Below are 24,478 nucleotides of genomic sequence, written 5' to 3' on the forward strand. Positions count from 1 at the left end.
ATTTTTAATAAAAGAATACGAAGGAAGCAACAACCAGTAAAGATGGTCTTACAACATTATTAAAAAACCCAAAAACAGAGTTGACACTTAGTGGGGTTATTGGTTTGAGATTTGAATAGAGTTTTAAAGATTTTAAATATTATGTAGAATCTGTTGTTATTAGCTCAAGATTTTGTTACGATCTGTTAAAGTTTAGTGTTATTAGTTTGTGATTTGTAAAAAATCATTTAAAATCTTAACAAATTTGGGTTATTGGATTCAGACTTTTATAAAGTCATTAAAAGTTTTGTGTTATTCAATTAAAACAAAAGAATCGTAGGATTGTTAATGAGTTCAATTATTATGTTATTGGTTCATGATTTTATACACTTTCTTTACAAAATAAAGTCATGGAAAGTATCATAAAAATACAGGGATTGTTTAGAGAACTTTACAAGATTTAGAAAACTAATCAACAAAACTCTCTAACAATCTTTAATAATCTTTTACTTATTCACTTTTAATGATTTTGTTGAACTCTTCAAAATCTTCATAAATTAAAATCCAATATGAAGTGAACTTAGTGCAGTGACCAAATGTAAATCCTTAATGCACAATGCACCAGAGATCGAATTCCATGTAAGGATTAGACTAATGGGCCGGCCTCGAGTCCCATGTAAGGATTAGACTAATGGGCCGGCCTGTTGTGATCCGATAGTTCCACAAAAAAAATTTAGAATCCAATACCAAATTAAAACCAATTGGTTTTATTCGATAAACTTGTTACCGTAATTTCAAGTTAATGGGCCTAAATATCGTTTGTTTCGTTCACGTCATCCTGTCCGCGTAAAACTGTCATATCCGTGTGGATCTCTCTGCTTTGGCTCAAATACATATAACCCACAAAGTCCATAATGAATTTAGGTAAAGACATGTTGGCGTCCTTCTCGAGCCATTTTCGGTAATCTGCGCCTACTGTTTTTCTCTATGGTATAAGTTTCATAAAATGTCATTCCTTTTTTATTGAAAAAAATATTCTAACTCTACTCTCTTCAATTTACATTCCAAATCGGTTCACTATTTAATTTCTGTAAACAGAATCAAATTTTTTGTTATCATTGGCATTTGAGCTTAATCCTTTACAAGATTGCGTGTAAACTTATCATTTTCTTTCAAAAAAGGTGTGTAAACCAAATATTTCAATATAGATTTTTTAGTTAAGAACTATTTTTGTTTGTCTTTTAGGCTTTTTTTGTTTACTTCATCGTTGATGATGGTTGTTCAAATAGAAAACAAAAATGAAAAAGATAGGCTCCATAACACATTTGGAAAAGGCACTAAAATTGGAACGAACTTTAGTTTTGGTTTTGTCATCTTTTTCGGCATTAAAGCTGATAAAATAATAATGAAAAAGACATGATAATTGGTGGATGGGGTTACTGGGTTTAGTGGCAGATAACAAGTCGCCAAAGCTAGATATCTCAAATTGAGAAAAATAATTTGCTAAATATGTTGTCCCGTAATCATCGTTTTTTTTTTCTAACTTTTTTTTTCTTTTCAAAGTTATATACAATAGTCAATGATTATGATGAGCAGCCTCGTTTGTCAACAGTTTAAAATGATTTGTCATAACTTATTACATTATTAGTCTCTCCACAGGATTGTTGGAAACTAATTACATTCTGCTTTTGATTATTTTAAAGTATAAAAATTTTGTATGCATTTGCTGCTAAGTTAATATTCATAGACTCCCACGTTTAACTGAAGTTGCCTTTTGAACAAAACAAAAAAAAAGACTCCTACGTTTTAGATCATCCCTATTGGTAGAACTTTTTTTCTTTGTTTTTTTTTGGTATATCACTAATGGTACTTGGTAGAACTTGTAATAAGAAATGACAATACATGGACCGACGCCGAAACTCGAAAGTATATATGTATATGGGGCCTGAGATGCATCTCAGTTCAAAATTTAATCAACCGTTATATGCCGCGTGGAGACTAAGGATGGAAACGAATTAAATATTGTATGGGTGTGAATTCCTAGTACTTTACTAGTTACTGCTGTACTAACACAATGCAATGCATTATGCAACTTGAGGTCCAATCCAACGATTATATATTCGGTCCATTTATAGGTCACATGTTTGGTTTCACCATGTAGATATTATTGATTACAATATCTTATCGATATTTTTTTTGTCACAATGCTGTAGTCCATGATTTACATATCATGGTAGTAGATCATGCACGCATACGACTAACTTATATTTAAAAATTCCGAATGTCAACAATTTTAGCAGTTATAATAGTATCGAACCGGTTTTCGCAGTTTAGGAGTTTCGACCACTCTAGTTAATTATTGGTCTCGATTCTCAACTCTCATATATTTCAAACTAACATCGCATTTTTAGTATTATAATAAAATTTGCTGCTGTCGTGCATCATGTTATAAGCATGTAGTCAATCATTTTCAAGTGTAACTTTCAAATATATTTGATAGAGACCCGCTCAATAGTACATATACGGCCATGCATATTCGAACTTACAATATAAATTATAACTATTCTAATTAAAAATAGTTCATTTAAAAACTGATCCTGATTACAAAGAACTCAACTCCCTAGCTAGTACGATCTATACATGATCTATACATGTGTATATGATTTTTTTTTTTTTTTTTTTTTTTTTTTTTTTTTTTTTGTAATCGTAAGTTTTTTAGTTGTAGATTTCAGTTTTCTATAATAGCTGTCGCAAATCTGAAATTAAATTGTATAAATATTTAATACTTACGGGATTTTTAAAAATTGGATTTAAAAAAAAACATGAAAAAAGTAATTGATCATCAAGTGAATATGAGAAATTTGATAATTATTTTTCAATATTAGAGAAACGTAACTCGAGGTATTTGATACCTGTGTGTATGTGTGTGTGGTGTGGTATTGTGGTAAGATAGATTGGGGGAAACCTACACGTGGACCAAGTACCGATGCTTCCGACCGCTTCCACGTGGTACACAACAGCTCAGCTTCTGCTCTGACATTTTGACCGCACGTGACTCTTGCTCCGTGCACGTGTGGATCAAGGGATCAAGCAGACTGTGGCGATTGCATCGCCACGTCATGAGTCGTCCGATTGCGCCGGTCATGTAAATCTGAACGGCTCTGATCGAGACTACTTGGTTGCGTGAGGCACATGCATAAAGAGACTGCTTTCAAAGGTGCAGTGCTAACATCAAAATACTAATCACACATCTTTACAACTTCTCTTTTTTGTTTGATAAGTACCGATATATATACACAACAACAAACAAATAATACCTTAAAGAGTTTTCTCAAATACTTTACTCTCCTTGTTTCATATTTTTCACTTTACACATTACTGAATTAGACTTTCTTTGTTAAATCTTAACAAGTCTCAATAGTTCAATTTCTCACCTGTCCCCGTCAATTTTTTTTTTTCCGACTTTAGGTTGCGGAATGAGGTTCGAGGTATATTAAAAGCTCTATGTTATCTACTAAGATCATTTCAGTACCTATTGATTGTTCGTTAATTTGTAGTATATTCTATAGCTTCCACATATGAATCCGTCTGTGTCAACTGTCAAGTAATAATAATTCACATGCTTCGATCATCGAATATAAATATAGTGTACGCTACGCAGAGAAATGCTTATAGATATGCAAACATTAGACAATTATTTATGAGTTGGCTGTAAAATACAATCTTTATACACTTAAGATTTATTTAGTATACAGAAAAAGTTCTACTAGTAGTTAATTATTCGTTCTTATCAACTAATCATAAATTAGTCTTAGTTATGTCCGCCCCCCTTATAGTACAGTAAAAGTAGATTAATAACATTACCCATTAAACAAGTGGGAACTTTGGTAAGAATTTCAATTTCTTTAATATATAGCTTGGAACCACCAAGATCGAGTAGTAGGCTAGTGCCTAGCATAGAGGAGGGAATATGCTATTAATTAATCAACTAAGGTACGGTTTAAACAATTATAAGTATTCTGAAATGTTGAAAGCAATTATATATGGTTAGCAATAGTTTTTTTTTTTTTTTTTGTGCAAAAGCAATAGTTTTCTAATAGCTCAAATCTGTTAGTGCAAGTGGTGTTGTTATCTTTGCAATATTTTTGAGAACGAGAGTTAGATTATACTTTCTATCAAAAATATTGAGAAGAGGTCAAAATGAACTTTCATTCCTTGACAAAAAAAAAAACACGTATTGTTTTCTTCTACGTTAGATATTACCGAAAAGAACACAAATGCAGTACAATTATTCATACAGTAATAAATGTAAGCTACACTCTCAGTAATAAAGGTAAAACTCGTTGACAAAAGAAAACATTTTTTTTCTTCAATGTTAGATATGCTGAAAAAGACATGAAATTTCCATTATCATTTTTTGCATACTAATAATTGTTATGTTTCTAATTCAAAATTAATTGATAATAAGTGTAATGATTTACTATGTTTTTTTATATATTTCTTCTCTTTTATAATTATAAGTGCTTTAGACTTTAATTTTTGTATCAAAATGGATGTTGTTTGTATTTTCAATAAAGATATTTTTTTAAGATTTGAGTTTTAATGTATTGACCAATAAAAATTGTATAATGTATTATTAAGGAGAAAAATGTAAAATTTAACCTTTTTAGTATATGTGAAAAAAAACTTTAAACAAGACACAAAATAAAACGAATTAGAGAAGTGTATATTAGTATACTTTTTAATTAGGGATTAATTCTAACACGTCTATTGAGATACTTACTCTCATTTGTCTGATTTTCAGTTCAAACCTCATTTTAGAACTGGTAATAAAACTTTCTTGAACCATCCTATTATAATAAAAGAAAACAATGAAATTATATTAAACTTCATAAGATTTCAACTTAGAACTAATTGATAATAAATGTTACTCTTCTATATACTAGTGTAGTTCCTTCAAATTTCCGATGTACAATTTTAACATTAATTTTTTTTTTTTGAAGAAAAATAGATAATATGAGACCAACCAAAATTACTTTAGATAATAACCAGAAATTCGGTTTCAGAAGATGATGAAATTGATAATACAAGGCGTTACATGCACACGCTTCAACGCAATATATAGGATTCATGGTTAACATTTTAGTTTCGCTTTTCCATTTTACATTGTTTTTGTCATTTATTACATCATTGTGCAAAAAAAAAAAATGATATATACAGTATATTTTTAAAACAAATATTATTACACATAATTTATATTTAGTCCTTATGTTTGGTTTTTATATTATAGTTTCCAAACAATTAAATATCAGCATATGTTTCTTCAATCCTCTCTATTCACATTATCTTTGTCTTTTAGATTAGAACACTTTTTCTTAATTTCTTTTTTTTGAAAGCTTTAAGGCATATAAGCTTTCATTTATTTTCTCCAGTTTTATATATAAGCAAAAAAAAAAAAAAAAAAAGGAAACGATGATTATATCCAGAGAAGAAAACTCGAAACCTTGTGTATTATAAATATCTTATTTCAAGTAAATTATTAATATACAATTATGCGTACATAATAGTATATTAATATACCACTATGCGTTTTAGATATATATTTATTTATATGAAAAATGTGAAAGGAATGATTTTTATCTAATTTTTTTTTTTTTTTCTTGCTTACATCGTTCAAGAAAAGTATTGCAGAGTACTCACACGACACAACTCACTCTCAGTCTCAGCACATGAATTAATTTGAAGCTTCTCTAAATTTCTGTTCACATCACTTAACACGACACCGTCTTCGGGTGAAGGAATCTCTTCTCTCTTTGCCCTAAAAGCGAGTTAGGGTTTAACACACAAGTATAACCTTTTTGATTTGTGTCTCTTTGCTCTGTTTTTGTCGGCTTGTGTAACCGATCAACTCAAGCTATTGGCTCCTCACACCCTGAAATTTGACTTCTCCAATGGATCTCAAAGCTTCTCTTATATGAATCCTATCCCCACCCTCACAATATCTTTATATATGAGCTAGCCACAAGAACAAGACCCATCCAGTAGATGCGCGCGGCCATGGACGGTGGTTACGATCAAACCGGAGGAAATTCTAGATACTTTCACAACCTCTTCAGACCTGACCTTCATCACCAACTTCAACCTCAGCCTCATCTCCACCCTCTGCCTCAACCTCAACCTCAACCTGAGCCTCAGCAACAACAATCAGATGATGAATCTGACTCCAACAAGGATCCGGGTTCCGACCCGGTTACCTCGAGTTCAACTCCTGGGAAGCGTCCACGTGGTCGTCCTCCGGGATCTAAGAACAAGCCGAAGCCACCGGTGATAGTGACAAGAGATAGCCCCAACGTGCTTAGATCTCATGTTCTTGAAATCTCATCTGGAGCCGACATAATTGAGTGCGTTAACACTTACGCTCGCCGGAGAGGGAAAGGTGTCTCCATTCTCAGTGGTAACGGCACGGTAGCTAACGTCAGCATCCGTCAGCCGGTAACAGGAACGGCTCATGCGACTAATGGTGGAGCCGGAGGTGTTGTTTCTTTACATGGAAGGTTTGAGGTACTTTCCATCACTGGTACGGTGTTGCCACCGCCTGCGCCCCCGGGATCCGGTGGTCTTTCTGTCTTTCTTGCCGGCACACAAGGTCAGGTGGTCGGAGGAAACGCGGTGTCTCCGCTTGTGGCTTCGGGTCCAGTGGTACTAATGGCTGCATCGTTCTCTAATGCAACTTTCGAACGGCTTCCGCTTGAGGAGGAAGGAGGAGAAGGCGGAGGGGGAGAAGTTGGAGAGGGAGGTAGTGGAGCAGGAGGTGGTGGTCCACCACAGGCCACGTCGGCATCTTCACCACCAACTGGAGCTGGTCAAGGACAGTTAAGAGGTAACATGAGTGGTTATGATCAGTTTGCCGGTGATCCTCATGTGCTTGGTTGGGGAGCGGCAGCCGCTCCAAGACCACCTTTTTAGAATTGAAAATTATGTCCGTAACATAGCTGTAACCAAATTTCATTTTTCATAATTAAAAAAAAAAAAAAAATCATTCTATGGTAAAAACTTCTTCTTGATTATTTGAGGTTCGTTTGGTTTTTAATATAGTTGATCATATTTGAAATTTGAAATATTTGAATTCGTCTTCAGGTTTATACATCTTCATCTGCATTTTTCTCTTCTTATTTTAATCACTAGGGTTTCGTGCTGTACCCTATATATTAATTTGTTATATGCTTGACTTCACAATAAATAATGTTTTTAGAAGCCAACTTCATTATGTTACTTGGTTACCTTCATTCGTAGTTTGATAACAATAGAGTGATTCAGTATGTGATATGGTATGTGTATAATCCCTTTTTGGGGTAGGTATGAAAAGTTAAACACTTAATCTATGTTACTATGTATATCAACCAACAAATTAAACATCCGGTTCCTTTTTCATTCAATTATATATTATACCATACATGAAATCCTCAAGATTTTATTATTTGGAAACCCTCAAGATTGAATATCAGGTTTTATTCGTGGAATCTGATTTGCTGATATATGTTTTAACCAAGTAATTTCTTTGTTCTTCGATGAGATCGATACGAATCTTTCTTCGATTCTACGAAAAGAAGGATTTAGAAATTTACAAAAAAAAAGTAATAACATTTTAGAATTATATGAATTTGTTTTTAAAATAGCGGTTACGACGATAAACGACATACTACATTTTTGTCGATTCTTAGAAGAAGAATATATTCGCCCGTTACAACAATGTAAACATGATTTTCGACGGTTACAATGGCCGATAAAGAGCGTAAACACGAGAACAGTACATGTCCAGCCAAAACCAAGACATGAAAAACATTTGGCTCAAAGTTTCAGCAGTTTCCCTTTAGAAGATTAGGAAGCTCTACATCAACATATATTGCCAAGTGGGTACCAAGACAAAAATGTGTGGAAATGAGGAATGCATCAAGTCCCTAGGGAGGATATGTATGGATAATTTGAAAACATATAATTTACATTAAAAAATCAAGTTAAAGGAAAAGCTTGTACATGACCAATGCATGTCCAAAATAATTTTGAGATGAAATAGATCTCCAATGAGCTGCTAAGGGAAAACGGGTGACAACTTTTTATACATAAGAATTTGAGATATTTCAGAATATAAGATGAGAATGAGAGGTGGTTTTATTTTTATGAAAGATTCATTATACATTAAGACATTTTAGGGCCTGAACTATGTAAAGAGGATAAAGGGTAATGTACTTTGGGACTTTTAGATACATGCATTAAGACTTTATCTTTTGAGGATTTCCATGTGCTCATGTCATGTGCCTTACATGCAAGTGAGCAAACAATTGGGTGAAGATGTATCTTCTTCATTCTGTATTTTCTAGTACGCTGACAAGTAAACGTTGATGCAAAGGTATATGCCTAATATGAATGAATTATGACTGGATTCATATAATCAATCATATATAGTATTATAGATTTAATTTGTTTTCGAGGGAAATCTAACTGAAAATGTTGTTCTTAGATATCGACACTCATACTATGCTAGGCCATAAAGCTTGAAACAAAAATGTGAGTTAAAGGATCATGGTTTGAATTCTTTTATAACAAATTCAATATGGTAAACGTATATATAGTGAATATCATATGTAACATATAAATGCTAAAGATTAGTCTGGATCTTGATTTATGGGTTCAAAAACAATGGTTGCATGATGAAATCATTTATTATTGAATATTATATGATAATTTATTATTAATTATTATTACCACAATTTATATATGAAATCAATGTATCTATATAATTGTGGTAATAATAAATTATCTTATAATATTGTGGTAATAACAATTTATAAGATAAATATATAAATTGTGGTAATAACAATTTATTATTACCACCGGCGTGAGGCCATAAATTATAAAACTCGTGCCAAAAATGTTAGAGTATTTATTAAACTCACATTTTTATATGACTAAACATACTTATGTCATGAGGGACGGTAACTCCGTAACATTTTGTGATTTTCAGCCATTAAACTCAAGCCCAAAACTTCCAGCCCACTAAACTTCAGTACTTTACGATAGACCTAATTCTAAACACCTAAATTGATCGGATGATGATGATCCAAGCAAAATCTTAAAATCTTTAAACTTAAAAACTTACAAAGTTGCAAGTTTTTCTTTACGTAAAAACTAATAAAACTGAAATAAGAAGAGGAAAAAATCAAAACTTCCATCAGCATATCCTATAAAAACAACAAATAATCAGAAAATCATAACCTTTCCAAGTATGAGGGAGCAGCTTTCCTACTAACATCAATGGAGCACCAACGTTCGTTTCCCTACTTTACGTAATATTCAGAATTCAAGTTACAGTCAGTCAAACTATCACGTTTGCTAATGTCTTTACCACTGATAAAAACGAATTCCTATAAGAGCCAAAGTGGTCGTCGAATTCACCAAAGAAACAACTAAAGAACGGGCTCTCTTGAGATGAGTCTGGTCATTGCTCAAATGGGACTCGCACAAACAGTCGACCGTGCAGGCTCACAACCGCTGACGTGTGCAGCGGATCTATTCTTGCTGGAAAGTTCACAACCTTACCAAAAACCAAAACCAAAAGTCAAATGGAGACGATCCTTCATTTAGTAAACATGGCTCTGTTTGGACTGTGTAAGATGCTAACCTTTTTGAAGGGTGTTATTCCCCAAGGATTGTCCAGCTGCTCAGGTTGGCCTGCTATAACTAGCCGCCCTGCAGGATCTGATTGAACGCGGACCTGAAAGAAGAAAGCAACTTTTGTTGAGTAACTAAATTCCGTGTACAAAGATCATCAGCATGTTCATCATAGCTAACAAAAATGGTGTTATTCCAGATTAGAATCCAGTATCTGTGTCTACTTAAAACCTCCCGAACAAATCTATGTCTACTTAAATTCTCCCAAACTAATCTACTACTTACATCTATCTCGTAGTAAACAACATATATAAACTGCTTTGGTACCTAACAACCTCAGCGAGACTCTTTGCATTAAAGAAAAAGAGCCAGTGATGAAACGCTGATCAAAGAAGATTAAGAGATTGAATTCCAAGGACTAAATCTCACCTCTTCACGAAGAAGTCCAGGTACCAGGGCAAATATCTCAAAGCAGTCTTTCTGTAAATAAAGATAACAAAACAATTTTTTGGTAAGATTTCGGATTTCGAACAAAGAGCCAGAGTGCATTTTCAGGCAGTCTTGATTTTGACTATTGTTATACATTACATGAGAGGGGAAGCGTCAGAGGTACTCACAGTTTCTCTGACATTTATCTTCACCCAGTCTGCTGGGGGTCCAACATCTATAACCTCGGCGGTTGACCTATCATGCCAAAACCATACTATTAATATTTTGCTTTGATTAGATATAAGAAAGGAAACGACAAGTCACAAAATTCTCTGTATTCATTTAATCTTCTACGCTATATCCGGAATGGTAGTTCTTACAACTACCACACACAAAACAGTGCTTGTGATCCACCAAAGACCACACATTTGACGATGAAACAGGCTTTTCACAATTAATAAGACTATCTGTAACTGCACATGGTAAAGAAATCTTGCGTAAGAGAGACAAAAAACACAGGAGATGATTAGCTTTCGTAACTGTCTGTCTGATTCATGTGTAAAAACAACATCCGCGCCAGTTGGTGTTTTTTGTTTCTGCAAACCTGACAAGAACAATTAAATACGGTGGCGTTAGGTAATCATTTTGTAGATCATGGAGAAGAATAGCCACTCCTTAGGAATAATACCAATGTTTTTGAGGTTCTTTTGCTTTGGGGTTGAATTCAAGCCTTTATCCTGAAAAGAAACGTACAAACAGCATCATGTTTAAGCGTAAGTTGTGCATGGTGATTGGTGAACCATGAAGCGTGGTAAGGTCGAACTAGAAACCTTAACAATAGGCTCAGTAACCTCCCCAGATCCAAGATGGCGCTGAGAATGCCAACCTTGCATAGCACGAGCTGCAGCATCTCTTCGTGCTCTACCTGACCCTGAACCTTGATGGCTAGTTGCCTACATAAAGTGCCCTTATATCAATGAGAGAAAGGAGAGGTATGTAAAATTTAAATTTCTGTTTCTGCCTTTCTGGGAGCTTTAAATTGGTAATTATCTGGGTTGTGTATATATAATAGTTCTTATGCTTCCCATTAGACACAAAAACGGTACAGCTTAATTCAATCCGATTACAGAGAGTTGTACTCAACATGCGTAGCTGATATTACGCATGCCCAAAACTCCCCTTTGCATCTAATCATTCTAAAAAAGAACTGCAGAGCTTTCACTTCATCTAATTTAAACAGCATTTTTACCTATCTTTAAATCGACCTCCTCTCAAAGTGTTCACCTACCCACCTACCCACAAGCATAAAAATTCACAAATTCATAGGAATTCTAACCTCCTTTTCAAGGCTTGCAGACGGAAGAAATGCTGAACCAGGAAGGTTAAGCTCACCATTTTGCCTTAAATGCTTCTCATACTCCAAAAGTGCCTGCAATTGGAAAGTAAGAATACAAATAATGAAGTTTCTACATCTTGATAAGATAAAAATCAACCAGAGTCAATGTTCCAAAGGAGTTAGTCCAAGTAAACTGTTAAAAGGCTAGCTAGTCTCAGACACATTCCCGAAAAAGGAGCACAAGGAGATTGTGTGGATTGAACATGTATGAAATGAAGTAAACAAGTACAAACTCATTTAATATCGATGTATATTCGGTACTTATAAGAAATGAAATTCACCTTTTCATAGAAAATGCGGAATGTCCAGGAGACTGTAGTGCATGTTCTGAATGATAATAAAACAAAAAAGTGGAAAGTCAATTTCATACAAAAGACGGAATTGGTTGAGGAGTTTGAGAACAAAACCAGTCATACTTCGGAGGATGGAAGGATTCTCCAACTTGCCGCCATAGCTTAGATGTGGTAACCTGTGTAAGAAAATGAAAATCAGAGGAATTTTGAATACACATAGAGTTTCACCCAACTACAGCTAAATTTGGGTATAAATTTCTCAAACAAAGCAGATGACACTAAGCAAATTCAGTCCCCAAAACACAGACTTAACATAATTACATAATTAACACATAACTGCATTGACTTTAATTCTTCCCGGAAGCCATTCCTTGGTCTTAAAATCATCTTCTCATTCATTAGCTAAAAACCAAAATTTCTAGCTAACTATAGTTATAGTTCATGACTCGTATGTAATAATCTAGAAGATTTTTAACCTACTAAATGGGGAGAGGAGGGAGAAGATCTTAGTAAACATAAATCTTAAAGTTCGAAAGTAGATAATTACCACATCGTAGCCACCTAACTTGATGACGGCCCTCCATAGCCTACATTGCAAAGTAAACATGCAGATGTCAAACAAGAAAATATCCAGAAATATGATAATTCCCAAGAAATTAAAGCAACTTACTTGAGACAATTTAAGGGCTGTCCATAAAACTTAGGGGCTTTAAATTCCAGGAGATTCTCCTTGTGGAAGGCCTCTACTTCTTTAATAAACGCCTCTTGATCCGCTGGTGTCCCTGATTCATCAACATCCCTGGCCTGTAGAAAAACGTGAACTTGTAATGAAACAGCCACTGATGACCACAAATCTCTTTCCCCTTAGATAACAAAACAATGATATTCAACGGTTAATGCAGATGCAAGCAGTTCAATTGTCTCAAATGTGAAAAAAACCCTGCTCTCATTACCTCAGAGTCACTTAGCAACCATGTCTTCCACTTCTTAACACTTTCATCAGCAACATGAGGGCTCGACGGTCCCCCCTTGAGAGAAGTTGATTCCCCGAGTTTTGTCTCCTCTTGTCCGCCTTCATCCGTAATCTTCTTTCCAGACTGATCAACATCAACATCACCATTCTTGCCATCAACAATGTTCTTCTGACCACCTACCTCCTCATTAGCCTCAGTTTGATTAGTAACGGGAGCATCAGATAAATGAACATCACTTTCCAAAGTAAGAGTCGTATCCTTAGGAACAGGGGACTTAGGTTTTTCAATAGAGGTTTGGTCTTTCTCTTGTTCTGAACGCTCCTCCTCCTCCACCTCTACGGCTTTGGTATCAACAAGAGTAGCATCAGCGCCAGCAACAGACGGCACATCTTGCTCTTGCATTTCCGTGTCCGCCATCAAAAAGCTTCTTTCTCTAGGATATACAAATTCAATCACAAACAAGAACGACGAACTCAAAATCCTTAAAGAATACGATCAATCCACAAATTCATTAACAATTCAAGGAAAGCAATATCGATTAATTCCCGAGAGAATGCAAGAAGCATGTAACCGAGAATCGGAACGTATAACTCTCGCACTGATCCGCTCTGATTCAAACTGACGGCAATAAAAAGGAATCGCAAGCAGTGCTAAGAGTGCAATAAAATCCAATTGAAAAGTTTACCGGTTCCGCAACGAAGACGACGCCGGTGACGGTGGAGTGTAAGGTTAGGGTTAGTTAGTAGCCGGAGAAATTGAAAATCGCCGGCGGAGTAAAAGGAGCCAGAATTATCAAAAATCTAACGGAGAGAAAGGCGCAGATCAAATCCTCAAAAACAACAATAAATGTGTTTTGGCATAAATGGTTAATTAAATAAAGGAAATATATCTTATTATAAAAGGTTGTTTTATTAGGAAATGATATCTCAGCAAATTGAACCTTCACGGCCCATGTAAATAATTAAGCCCATTAATTTCAAATATGGGCTTAACATAAGGTCTGTTATGAAAAGAAAAAAAATCTAGGTACAAACAAAAACAAAAAGAAGACAACTTATGTATCTTGATTAGATTAGCATATAGTGTATAAAATTTACGTGGTTAGCTTTACCACTATGTAGATGATGATGTTATTCACTAGTACTTACTTATCAAAGTGTCAAATGATTGAAAACTTAATTGAATTGATGTGGATCCAAAAGAAAAGGAAAGACCACTTCATGAATTAGCCAGCCTTTATGATAATGCCCTACATCTCCCATACTAGTACAAATCAGAATTTCTGAATATATGTCACGTGTATTAAAATGAGTAGACCGTTTCGAATCGAGAGGTATCTTTTGTGTTGTTAAAAGACTTAAAGATATCTTCAAGAACTACATCTTCACGAGGCTCTTGTGGTTAAAAGGAATTGATTTTCCTGAAAATAGTTTATATTATAGGATTAATCAAGTCACATGGTTTTTATTCTATTGTTGTAACTCACTATTACAACAAATTACTACAACTGCTTGATAAGGTCAGAGTTTATAACAAATGTTGCTATTGCAATTTTTTATGAACCTAAGAGATGTAGACAAAGAGACTAACATACATAAGAAAAAAATCCATATTTATTTATCATATTTATTATAAATAAATAAATGTAAACTGATCCAAAATTTTCTAAACACTAGTATTATTTTAAAATAAGTCAAAATTTCATCTATAAAGTGGTCCATGTTTTAATCAAAATTTCAAAAATTATCTCAAAAGAAATGTAAGTAAGAAAAGGTTTTTTTTTACAAAAAAAATTTGCCCGAGCTAGGGTCTAGATTTATTTTGGGGCGAGGGTGACAGGATCCTTCATAATTAAGAGAACTTATCAAAGTTTCACTAGTACATGGTCTTGGGTTTTACTACTTTAGTAGAATTGTCTACTACAATCATTCTAGTATTAAAATTATGGTTTGCTTTCATATAAACAGTAATGCATAGTCTCCAAACCATAATTTTAATACTCCATCTCTGTTTCATAATATATGATGTTTTAGATAAATTTTTGTGTGTAATAATATAAGATGTTTTCAATTTTCTATGCAACTTTTAGAGTAGTTTAATATTTTATATTATGCAGTTTTGTTTATAATTAGTTAAACTTTTTAAAAGTAGTCATTTCTTAATTTCTGTGTTTTTGCTTAAAACATCTACGGAGGGAGTATAATGATTATAGTAGAAGTGTGAATGTATATAAATGTGCAATGTGATTTATGTGAATTGCAAACCATAATTTTAATATAATGATTGTATGCAGACTATGCAGTACTGCTTTTATATAGAAGTGTTATTAAGTGTTGAATTCATTCATACAGAATCACCCGAACTACTATTAATTAGAACTTTTGAAGTTAATCTTTCTTTTGGTCGGTATATTACAAGTAAGTAACCATGAAAGCAACTTACATTTTTGTGTAGTAGGATATGATTATTTTAATTTCAATAGGACATTTATATTCGACTGTTTTGAAAGTAGCTCACATTTATTTCTTGCATTGAATATTGAATTTTGTGGTTGTGCTTGTACACAACACTAGATTAGGACCTACTGCAGCACAAAATATTTATAACTAAAATATTTAAGTTTAAATTATATTTGTTGGTTAAATATGTTATAATTATATAATAATTGTTAATTTTATGGTTTAGAGTTTAAACCATATAATACCGCATTATAATTTATGTTTTACATAATATTTATTTAATCAATTTAATTAGATATGTCTATTCTCTGATACTGATAGTGTTAACAAAATAATAAAATGATGTTTTACTCGTGTAGCACCAAATTAATTATATTTTCAATTTATATAAATATCGACAAACTCATCCCGCTATATAAATCCGTCCCGAGATATTTTAACTTGCACTACATCATTTTATTTTTTAATATTTATTGTTTTGTATTATAAATATTAGATTGAGTTGATATGTTATTTATTAAGATTGTAACCATTTACATTTTTATAAGATTGGCATTTCTTATAAAGTTTAAATATTTATTATACTTAGAATTCTTAAAATGGTTGAGTATTTCTCATATTTGAAGTTTCGTAAAAGTTTAAATATATTATTAATATTTTAAAGGTTTTCTAACTTTTTTAAAAGTTGAAATATTTCTAATATTTAAACTTTATAAATTTGAAACTTCATCAATGTTTAAATATTATTAATATTTTTAACATTTTATAAAGACAACTACATGTGTCTTTGTAAATTCTGTCAAAAAACTTCAAAAATGTTATGAATTAAATGCTTATGATTGATACTAAAGAAAACTACTTAGGTCTCCAACAGTATTGTTATCTTCTTCTTTTTAAACTTGTTTTTTTTTTCCTTTCAAATTTCTTACATTGGATGTGTGAAACTACCCAGTTTCAGTTAAATGTACTTCTTCCATAATGTGAGATTCACATTTATTAAAGTTCTTTGGGTAATGAGTGATTCGTTTATATTTTTCGTTTAACAAAAAGTGTCGTTTTAATATATATTTTTTCTTTCATAAAAAGTATAATCATTTTGTGTTTTTATGCATTTTTTTTTATAAATCTCATTCTATCAATATTTTTTGAACTTATTAGTGAGAGAAATAATATTAAGAAAAGGTATAAATAAAGTTTGTATATTATTCTTAATTTATGTAAAAAAATACTAAGATATATATGATAAAGGGAACATGATATACTCCTATGAATATGAATATGCTCATTGAGCACTACAAGAAAACACGCGTTTTGCAAGAACGAATTGCGACGGAATACAGCTCTCGCAAATTTGCGGTGGATTTGCGAGGATATTACGAGAAACAAAATATCCCTAGCAAATCCCTCGCAAAATTGCGAGAAATCCAGCTGCTCATTTGCGAGACATTTACGACAAATTCGCAGGGAAGGTCACGTTCCTCGCAAATCAATCGCAATATTGCGACGCATTTGCGAAAACAGAATCCATAGCAAGATTGCTATGGACGTGTGAGTGAATTGCGATAGCCATAGCAAATCCATTGCAAAATTAGGAAATTATTTTTTTATAAATATAACAAAACTTAATATAATTATTCTGAAATATATTTTAATGTGTTCATAAGGTGAATTATTCTGAAATACATTACTATTAATGATTAAAAAGATGATAGAAAAGAGTATGATGAGACATTGGACCTTATAATATACTTGAAAGTTAATTTTACTAACTTTTAAAATTATTTTGATGGTTTTTATAAATTAAATATATAGGGTTTGCGACATATTTGCGACTGATTTGGTAGATAAATAGCAAATTAGTCGCAAATCGATTGCAAATTAAGATAATCATAGCAATTCCCTTGCAAATGACAACTTCAAACCCTAAACCCTAAATCTTAAATCCTAAACACTAATTACATTACTATTAATGATAAAAAAGATGAATCCAAGACTTATGATCAAAGATAGGGCAGTGCAACACAAATTGTTGGAGAATTGGACAATTTTGGAATATTTGTCAAATATTTGTCAAAATGTAATGAACATATATATGATATAGTGTAGAAGATAGTTAATGATTAGAGGAAGATGCAAAATTGGACAATTTTGGAAAGTTTGATGATAGAAAAGAGTATGATGAGCCTATAGGACCTTATAATATACTTGAAAGTTTATTTGATTAATTTTTAAAAATTATTTTGATGAATTTTATAAATTAGATATTCAAGGTTTGCGACAGATTTGGGATGGATTTACTAGTCGTATAGCAAATTCGTCGCTATTTCATCGCAAATTTCTAAAATCATAGCAATTCCCTCGCAAATGACAACTTTAAACCATTGAACCTAAACCTTAAAGACTAATTACATTACTATTAATGATTAAAAAGATGAATCCAAGATTTATAATCAAAGATAGAGCACTAATGACAATTTCAAAACCTAAACCCTAAATTAGTCGCAAATCCATCGCAAATATCCCAAATCATAGCAATTCCCTCGCAAATGACAACTTTAAACCGTTGAACTTTAACCCTAATGACATTATATGTTTGCAATTCTCAATATTCTCATATAATTCTTATATAAATTACATATTTTTTATATGTTTGCTAGAGATTTGCGAGGGATCCTAGCTAATCCCTAGCTAGTTTTGCGAGGGATTTGCGACGCAGCGTTTTTTATATAAACAGAAAACCTAGTTTGAGCGTAGCTCAAACCTCGACTAATCCGCAGCCGCAAAAAACCAAAATCCCTAATTCTTCTCTTCTCCGATCTATCTCCACCTCTCTTCTCCGATCTATCTCCACCTCTCTTCACCGATTGACCACCTCTCTGCATCTTCTCTCTTCTCCGCTTCTCTCTATCTCCATCTCTCTTCTTCGATCTGTCCTACGCGTCTCTCTATCTCCACGTCTCTGGTTATTGTCCCTCTCTTCTCTCTCTATCCTCTCGTCTCCGGTGAGTGTTTCTTCCTCTCCCCTCTATCTCTGGTGAGTCTCCTCCTCTCTTCTCTATCTCTGATTACTCTTCCTATTCTCTCGATCTGAAAGTCTTGTTAGTTTAGGGTTTAGATTTTTATTTTAGGGTTATGATTTGAGGGTCAATTTTTGGTTTAAGATTCTAATTTTGAGTTTAGGGTTCTTATTTCGTGTTCAGTTTCGATTTTAGGGTTTCAATTTTAGGGTTTTGATTTTAGGGTTTTGATTTTAGGATTAGAATTCGAGTTTAATTTGTTTTTTGTATAATTTTATTGAATTTTGGTTTTAGTGTTTAGGTTTAATTTTAATTTTATTTGATTCAGATGTTTTCTCGAGACCAAAACAGGTCTGTAAACCAAAATGTTTACACCCAGTTCATATCATCTCAAGGGTTATCTCCTCCCATCTCTGCTCGAGGGATACACTCTACTGGCCCTGCTCAAAGGTTACCTTCTCCTGCTTCTTTTCAGGGAATCTCACCGGCAACACAAGATAACCGTAATGCAACCTCTGCGGGGGTGCAAAATGATCTTCTTCCTCAGCAATCAACTTCGTGTGTCAACGGTGTAAGTGCCTCTCAAACTTTTTTCACATTGGAATAGTTACTTGCAAGTCTTGGGCGTGCTGGCTTACCAAAACTGGATCCTAAGCGACCTCCGGGTACTATCTGGTGAGAATATTAATGATCTGACCTATAGTTTATCTTTATGTTTTGTATTTTCAATGATCCTCATTTATTTTATCTTATGTTTTGTAGGTTTGACCAGGATTCTTCGGTTGCTGCTACTGTCCGGGCCATTTTTGAAAGAGATTTCAAATCAGCTCATGCCAATTGGACCCAAACACCAGGTCCGGTTGTAAACCGGTGGTTTGAAAATTTTGAGGTAAGTTACAGATTTGTTGATGTGTTTAAATTACAGATTTTGTGTGTTTATCACTTGATTCTGGTTCTGATTCTGTTTCTGATTCATTTTATGTCTTTACAAGCAAACATATAACTGGGATGCGTCCATCAATGGAAGAGTTAAAGCTGAGTTTGAAAAGAAATTGAAGACCCGGATGAGTAATCAAGTGTCTCGTTGGAAGAGTAAGTGGAAGAAGAAAGGTAATGACGCAATGTCGCGGTGGCTTGATCCTACCGTATGGGATGGCTTGGTCAAGTTTTGGTGTGAACCAAAATCAGAAGCAAAGAGTATCAATAGCCGTAATGCTCGCTATAGTGATCCTGATGGCACCAGAATACATAAGCACCGTTCTGGTCAGACCTCCTTTAAAGCCCGAGCACGAAAGCTTGTAAGTATCTCTGTTTAACACAAGTTCATTAATCATATCATATCTACAATATAGTAGTATAGTTGTTTCATTTCTCTATTTTTAGTCTGAGAGGAATGGTGAGCCACTACCTGATTTCCTGCGAGTCCTAGAAGACACTCATAGGAAACCTGATGGGTCGTTTATTGATGGACTGTTTGAGAAGGTGTACAATGAAGTGTCGTCAAAGATAGCTGAAGCTGAGTCTGAGCTATTATCAGCGGATAACATGGAGAGTAGTGCTTCCGGCGGGTTATCAGTAACTGTGAAGAAACAAAATTATGCCGAGGTAAAATATGCTTCATTGTTTATGTTAATGTTTGTGTTTGTGTAAACTATGTGTGTAAACACTTATAATGTTTATGTTTATGTTTGTGTAAACACTTATGTTTGTGTAAACACTTATGGTGTATATGTATTGTTGGCAGGTTGCTCCGAAGAAAAAGAACCGGATATATGGGGTTGGTAACATGCAAGCAGAAGCATCTTCAGCTCAGATTGGTCAACCGCCTCCTCCTTCTAAAGATCCACTTGTTTAGCCGCGAAGCTTGCTGCTGCCAAAGCTGCTCTTGCAACTCAGGCAACTCAACTACAGGCCAATGCAGAGAAGATGCAAGAAAATGCTCTGAAGATGCAAGAAAATTCAGAGAAGATGCATAGTTATGATGCATATTTCGATTATCTTGCAGAGAAAAATCAAGACTTTGCTGCTAGATTTCCCCGAGAAGATTCGGCGACCAGACCTGCGACCGGAGATACAACCACCAGACAGTAATAAACACTGATGAACTCTCTTTTATCCTTTGAACCTCTCATATGTAATGTTTTGTGTAGAACAAAATCGGTTATTATGATTTGTTAACTTATTTTGTAAACTTAGTACTTATAATTACAGCTTTAATTTGCATAAGTTTTCAAGGTTTAATTTTAATTACAGGTTTAATTTTAATTAAGTTTACCAAAATGAAAATTTTAATTTTTTTTATAACATTATTAGAATTTGCGACGGAAATATGATTTGCAAATGTATCGCAAATTTGCGAGGGATTTATTAGATACAAAAGTTGCTAGGATATTGCTACACAAAAAGTTCCTCGCAATATGCGTGAGATTTGCGAGAGAAAATTATTCTTTGCAAAACTTGCAAGGGATTTGCAACATTGACCAATTTGCGAGAAGCGATTTGCGAAGAACGAATTTGCGATATATTTGTCCATCGCAAAAGACATGGTTTTTTGTAGTAGAGAGAGAGAGTATATATGATATGTATGAATATGCTCTTTTTGTTTGATAATGTAATAAACTTACTCTTCACATCGTGTTCAATTGTTGTCAACTTGCTTCTAGATCATCTCATCTCACCTTGATATCACTTATTTTTTTATAAAGGTCCATCTATCTTTTAGATCGGCAACAAACTTATTAAATTTTTTTGAATGGTAACATAGACCTGTACCAGCAGACCGCACCATTCCACATCCTCCATTCAAATTCTTTAGTATCGACAAACACCTACCTAAACAAGTTTATGACCATCCAACATTGGGTTAAAAAGCATTCTGAATTTTACCTAAACAATTCGGCAGTATATGTATATAGATGACAAAGCAAAAAACAAAAAAAACATTATTGTTGTTCTTTTGGTCTAAACCATTCGATGAACACTTTTGCGATAAGTCCACATCTTTTTTTTTTTTTTTTTTTTTTTTTTTTTTTTTTTTTTAAATAATAAGTCCACATCTTGGGCAAGGAAAGAACCATATATATATATATATATATATATATATAAAACATGGGTACGGAACGTAAGTATCGTAGTCGCTCTGGCGAAAGCTATGACGACGAAGATAAAAGCCTCATGTATGATGTACAATGAAAAATGTATAAACGACAATTACGAAACAAAACAAACACCCGCTTTTATTTAAATAATAATAAATTAATTAAAATAAACACAGTGACTGACCCGCTTGAGTTGAGTATTTCAAAAATTGTGGATAATTTTTTATTTGGTATATATTTTCTATAAATCCAGAAAATACATATACGAACGTCTGCATGTTACATACTTACTTACATATAATATAAATCAAGCTAGTTGTCAAAATTGGAATTCAGAAAGGAGCTAAGCCAAGAAATCTGTGATAACGTAACGTTGATTTATTCCTTACGGAACTCTCTCAAAAGTTAAAACTAATCAAAGAAAAAAAGTCTGACCCGGATCATGCGGACGGACACCTAGTTGGTTCTACTGCTACATACAATGCTATATAATTTTGTAAATAAAATACCGTAGAAAGAAAATATGAAATTCTCATCCCACTAATTATAAGACCCATATATGAATAATAAAAATAATTTACTTACCTTTTAAATAATAATAAAAGGATAATAAATTTGTTGTTTTTTTTGGTATTAAATCGTTTATTTTGGGATAGACAAGAATTTTAAATAGTATTATTATATAGAGAGACGCGGCAACGCTCTTCTCTTTCATATAGAGAAAGAGAGTTCCGATTGTTCTGGATTCTTATTCTACGGCGGCGTTATTCTCACTGTCACCGGCGAATAACCTCTCTCTCTCTCTCTCTCTTTTCCTCTACAACGGTAACTCTTTAGTTTCTCTTCGGTTTCTCCGAATTGCTCTGTTTTCGTCGTCGGTTCTTGAAATTTTTTAATTTTTTTTTTTTTTTTTTTTTATTGTTTTCAGATTGTGTATAGCTTAGCTTTGGAAGAATTAAAAAAAAAAAAAAAAGGATGATGAAGATATTGGATCTGTTCATCACTTCACTTAAACCAGTTGTGGAGATTCTTTTGATAACTTCTGTCGGATTCTATTTGGCTCTTGACGGTGTCAATCTTCTCGGTCAAGATGCTCGTAAACACTTGAACAACGTCAGTTATTTCTCGATTCTTTCTTATATATATATATAAAAAAAAAACTATATAAAATTCTGATTTTTTTAATTTCCATTTTTTTTTTGTTATGTATATAGATTGTCTTCTATGTGTTTAGTCCTACGCTTATCGGAAGCCGTTTAGTTGATAGTGTTACTTATGAGAGCTTGGTGAAAATGTAAGTCAGTCATGGGATTTTTTTTATTTCATTAGAGTTAATTGCTCTTTTTATTGGTTACTTATAATGGAAAAAATGATGGTTTCGTTGCTGCAGGTGGTTTATGCCGATTAATGTTCTGTTCACGTTCATGATTGGTTCGTTCTTGGGTTGGCTTGTTGTTGTCATCACTAAGCCACCTCGGCATCTTCGTGGTCTCGTTGTTGGTTGTTGTGCTGCTGGTATAACAAAAACATAAAAAAAAAAACACTTAGCATGTCATGAATTTGTCTGATTTCAAGATGTGTTGCTGATGATGATGAGTATGTGAAACCCACAAAAAAAACAGGGAATTTGGGGAATCTGCCACTTATCATTGTCCCAGCTGTTTGTAAAGAAAAAGGAGGTCCCTTTGGAGATCCTGAGAGTTGTCAGAAATATGGACTGGGTTATGTTTCTCTCTCTATGGCTGTAAGTTTCTCTGTCTCTCTCTCTCTCTCTTTCTTCAAGATTGTTTTATCAGTGTGTATTATCATGACACTGTACTTGGTAAATGTTTTTAGATAGGAGCTGTTTACATATGGACTTACGTGTACAATCTTATGCGTGTGCTATCCAACTCTCCTGTTGAAATCCCACATGACTCTGTTGAATCGAACTACGACAGCTGCAAAGTCCCACTCATTTCTTCTACGGAAGAAGAAGAAGAAGACTACCATAAGGTTCACATCTTCACTCAATAGTAACTTTGAATCATCAATGTGGGAATCATCTTTCTGGTAGTGAGTGTGTGTGTTTGTGTTAGGTTGGTAGGTGGGAAAAAGTCAAGCGAAGATTGGTTTCACTGTCAGAGAAAGTCAACCTTCGGACAATATTTGCTCCATCAACTATTGCTGCGGTTTGTGTGTTTAAAGACTCTTTTCTATCCATTATAGATGTCACTCACACTAGTGTTATCTTCCTAAGTCCTAACCTTCTTTGTCAGATGATCGCGCTTGTGATCGGAATCATTACTCCTATAAGAAAGCTAGTAATCGGCACAGAAGCTCCTCTCCGGGTGCTTCAAGACTCAGTAACTCTAGTGGGGTAATTGTAGTTTAATACCCGGTACTCAATGATTCATCTCTTAGGAAAAGTCATCTCTTATGTGTATTGTTTCTTTTGGCTGAAGAGATGGGGCCATTCCTGCTATTACCTTGATTATTGGAGGAAACCTACTCAAAGGTATGAGGAGCTCAGGAATGAAAATGTCCAGCATTATCGGCGTCCTCGTTGCGCGTTACGTTTTGCTGCCTATTTGCGGTGTTTTAATCGTAAGGGGAGCATATAAGTTGGATTTAATCACCAAAGAGCCCTTGTACCAGTTCGTTCTTCTTCTTCAGTATGCTGTCCCACCAGCTATGAATCTAGGTTCATTGCTTCAAACCAACTCTCTCTTTATAAGTACAGTTACTTCTTTCCGATAAGATACATCATTCATTAAGTTTTTACTTACTTTTTGCAGGTACAATTACTCAGTTATTTGGAACTGGGGAGAGTGAATGCTCAGTGATGATGCTCTGGACTTACTCTTTAGCTTCGGTTTCACTCACTGTTTGGCCCACATTCTTCATGTGGCTTGTGGCCTAAACCTCCATGCTCATCTTGTTATACGCACCCATTCATTCAATAATTGTTCTTAGACTTCTAGGTGATTGGATCATGTATAATATAATAGAGAATATACTCTTAAAACGATATAAGCTTTTTATACAAACTTTGGACTTACAGTTAGAAAGATAAAGTCCAGCCTCACCAAGGTTTGGAACAGATTAGGAGAAACTCTTGCTACTATTTTGATCCTCATTGATCCATCAAGAGATTGTGAGACTTAAAATCTGTGTTATGATAC

The 24,478-nt window shown here is 33.7% G+C and overlaps 3 protein-coding genes across 7 annotated transcripts; 2 read left to right on the plus strand and 1 right to left on the minus strand.

Moving 5' to 3' along the window:
* Window positions 1–5,491: 5,491 nt before the first annotated feature.
* On the plus strand, window positions 5,492–7,032 carry LOC104751545 (AT-hook motif nuclear-localized protein 29). Its single transcript, XM_010473501.3, has one exon. The coding sequence runs from the start codon at window positions 6,025–6,027 to the stop codon at window positions 6,943–6,945; it is 921 nt and encodes a 306-aa protein (XP_010471803.2). The 5' UTR covers window positions 5,492–6,024; the 3' UTR covers window positions 6,946–7,032.
* A 2,161-nt stretch (window positions 7,033–9,193) lies between these two features.
* Window positions 9,194–13,695, minus strand: LOC104751546 (AT-rich interactive domain-containing protein 5). Of its 5 annotated transcripts, none has more exons than XR_015584748.1 (14): window positions 13,426–13,608; window positions 12,720–13,173; window positions 12,437–12,570; window positions 12,314–12,353; window positions 11,890–11,942; window positions 11,755–11,800; window positions 11,470–11,506; window positions 10,908–11,030; window positions 10,766–10,814; window positions 10,618–10,681; window positions 10,266–10,332; window positions 10,078–10,128; window positions 9,659–9,751; window positions 9,194–9,571 (listed from the first exon to the last, which is right to left on the minus strand). XR_015584748.1 is itself a non-coding variant. In XM_010473503.2 (14 exons), exons 2-14 carry the CDS (start codon window positions 13,155–13,157, stop codon window positions 9,476–9,478), a joined length of 1,347 nt encoding a protein of 448 aa, XP_010471805.1. In that variant the 5' UTR covers window positions 13,158–13,173; window positions 13,426–13,695; the 3' UTR covers window positions 9,194–9,475. The 5 variants fall into 5 exon arrangements, 2 of the variants coding, with proteins under 2 accessions (XP_010471805.1, XP_087348069.1); XR_015584749.1 differs by having other exon boundaries at window positions 10,458–10,681; XR_015584747.1 differs by having other exon boundaries at window positions 10,458–10,681; window positions 11,414–11,506.
* An 8,109-nt stretch (window positions 13,696–21,804) lies between these two features.
* LOC104751547 (protein PIN-LIKES 3) lies at window positions 21,805–24,343 on the plus strand. The gene is made up of 10 exons (XM_010473504.2): window positions 21,805–22,139; window positions 22,243–22,427; window positions 22,529–22,608; window positions 22,705–22,829; window positions 22,937–23,058; window positions 23,151–23,309; window positions 23,393–23,485; window positions 23,573–23,673; window positions 23,759–23,997; window positions 24,092–24,343. The coding sequence occupies exons 2-10, from the start codon at window positions 22,290–22,292 to the stop codon at window positions 24,214–24,216; spliced, it is 1,182 nt and encodes a 393-aa protein (XP_010471806.1). The 5' UTR covers window positions 21,805–22,139; window positions 22,243–22,289; the 3' UTR covers window positions 24,217–24,343.
* Window positions 24,344–24,478: the final 135 nt, after the last annotated feature.

The sequence above is a fragment of the Camelina sativa genome, chromosome 16, assembly GCF_030686135.1.
Source record: "Camelina sativa cultivar CO46 ecotype springtype chromosome 16, ASM3068613v1".
Taxonomy (NCBI): Eukaryota; Viridiplantae; Streptophyta; class Magnoliopsida; order Brassicales; family Brassicaceae; genus Camelina; species Camelina sativa.

Bases quoted from the DNA above. Each gene is read 5' to 3' on its own strand.
- LOC104751545 (XM_010473501.3), top strand. From the start codon at position 6,025: ATGCGCGCGGCCATGGACGGTGGTTACGATCAAACCGGAGGAAATTCT.
- LOC104751546 (XM_010473503.2), bottom strand. From the start codon at position 13,157: ATGGCGGACACGGAAATGCAAGAGCAAGATGTGCCGTCTGTTGCTGGC. The intron at 11,943-12,313 runs GTAATTATCTAC...TTTCTTACACAG, and splicing joins AGTTAGGTGGCTACGATGTG to GTTACCACATCTAAGCTATG. The intron at 10,682-10,765 runs GTATTATTCCTA...TGTTCTTGTCAG, and splicing joins AAAGAACCTCAAAAACATTG to GTTTGCAGAAACAAAAAACA.
- LOC104751547 (XM_010473504.2), top strand. From the start codon at position 22,290: ATGATGAAGATATTGGATCTGTTCATCACTTCACTTAAACCAGTTGTG. The intron at 22,830-22,936 runs GTATAACAAAAA...CAAAAAAAACAG, and splicing joins TGTTGGTTGTTGTGCTGCTG to GGAATTTGGGGAATCTGCCA. The intron at 23,674-23,758 runs GTAATTGTAGTT...TTTTGGCTGAAG, and splicing joins GACTCAGTAACTCTAGTGGG to AGATGGGGCCATTCCTGCTA.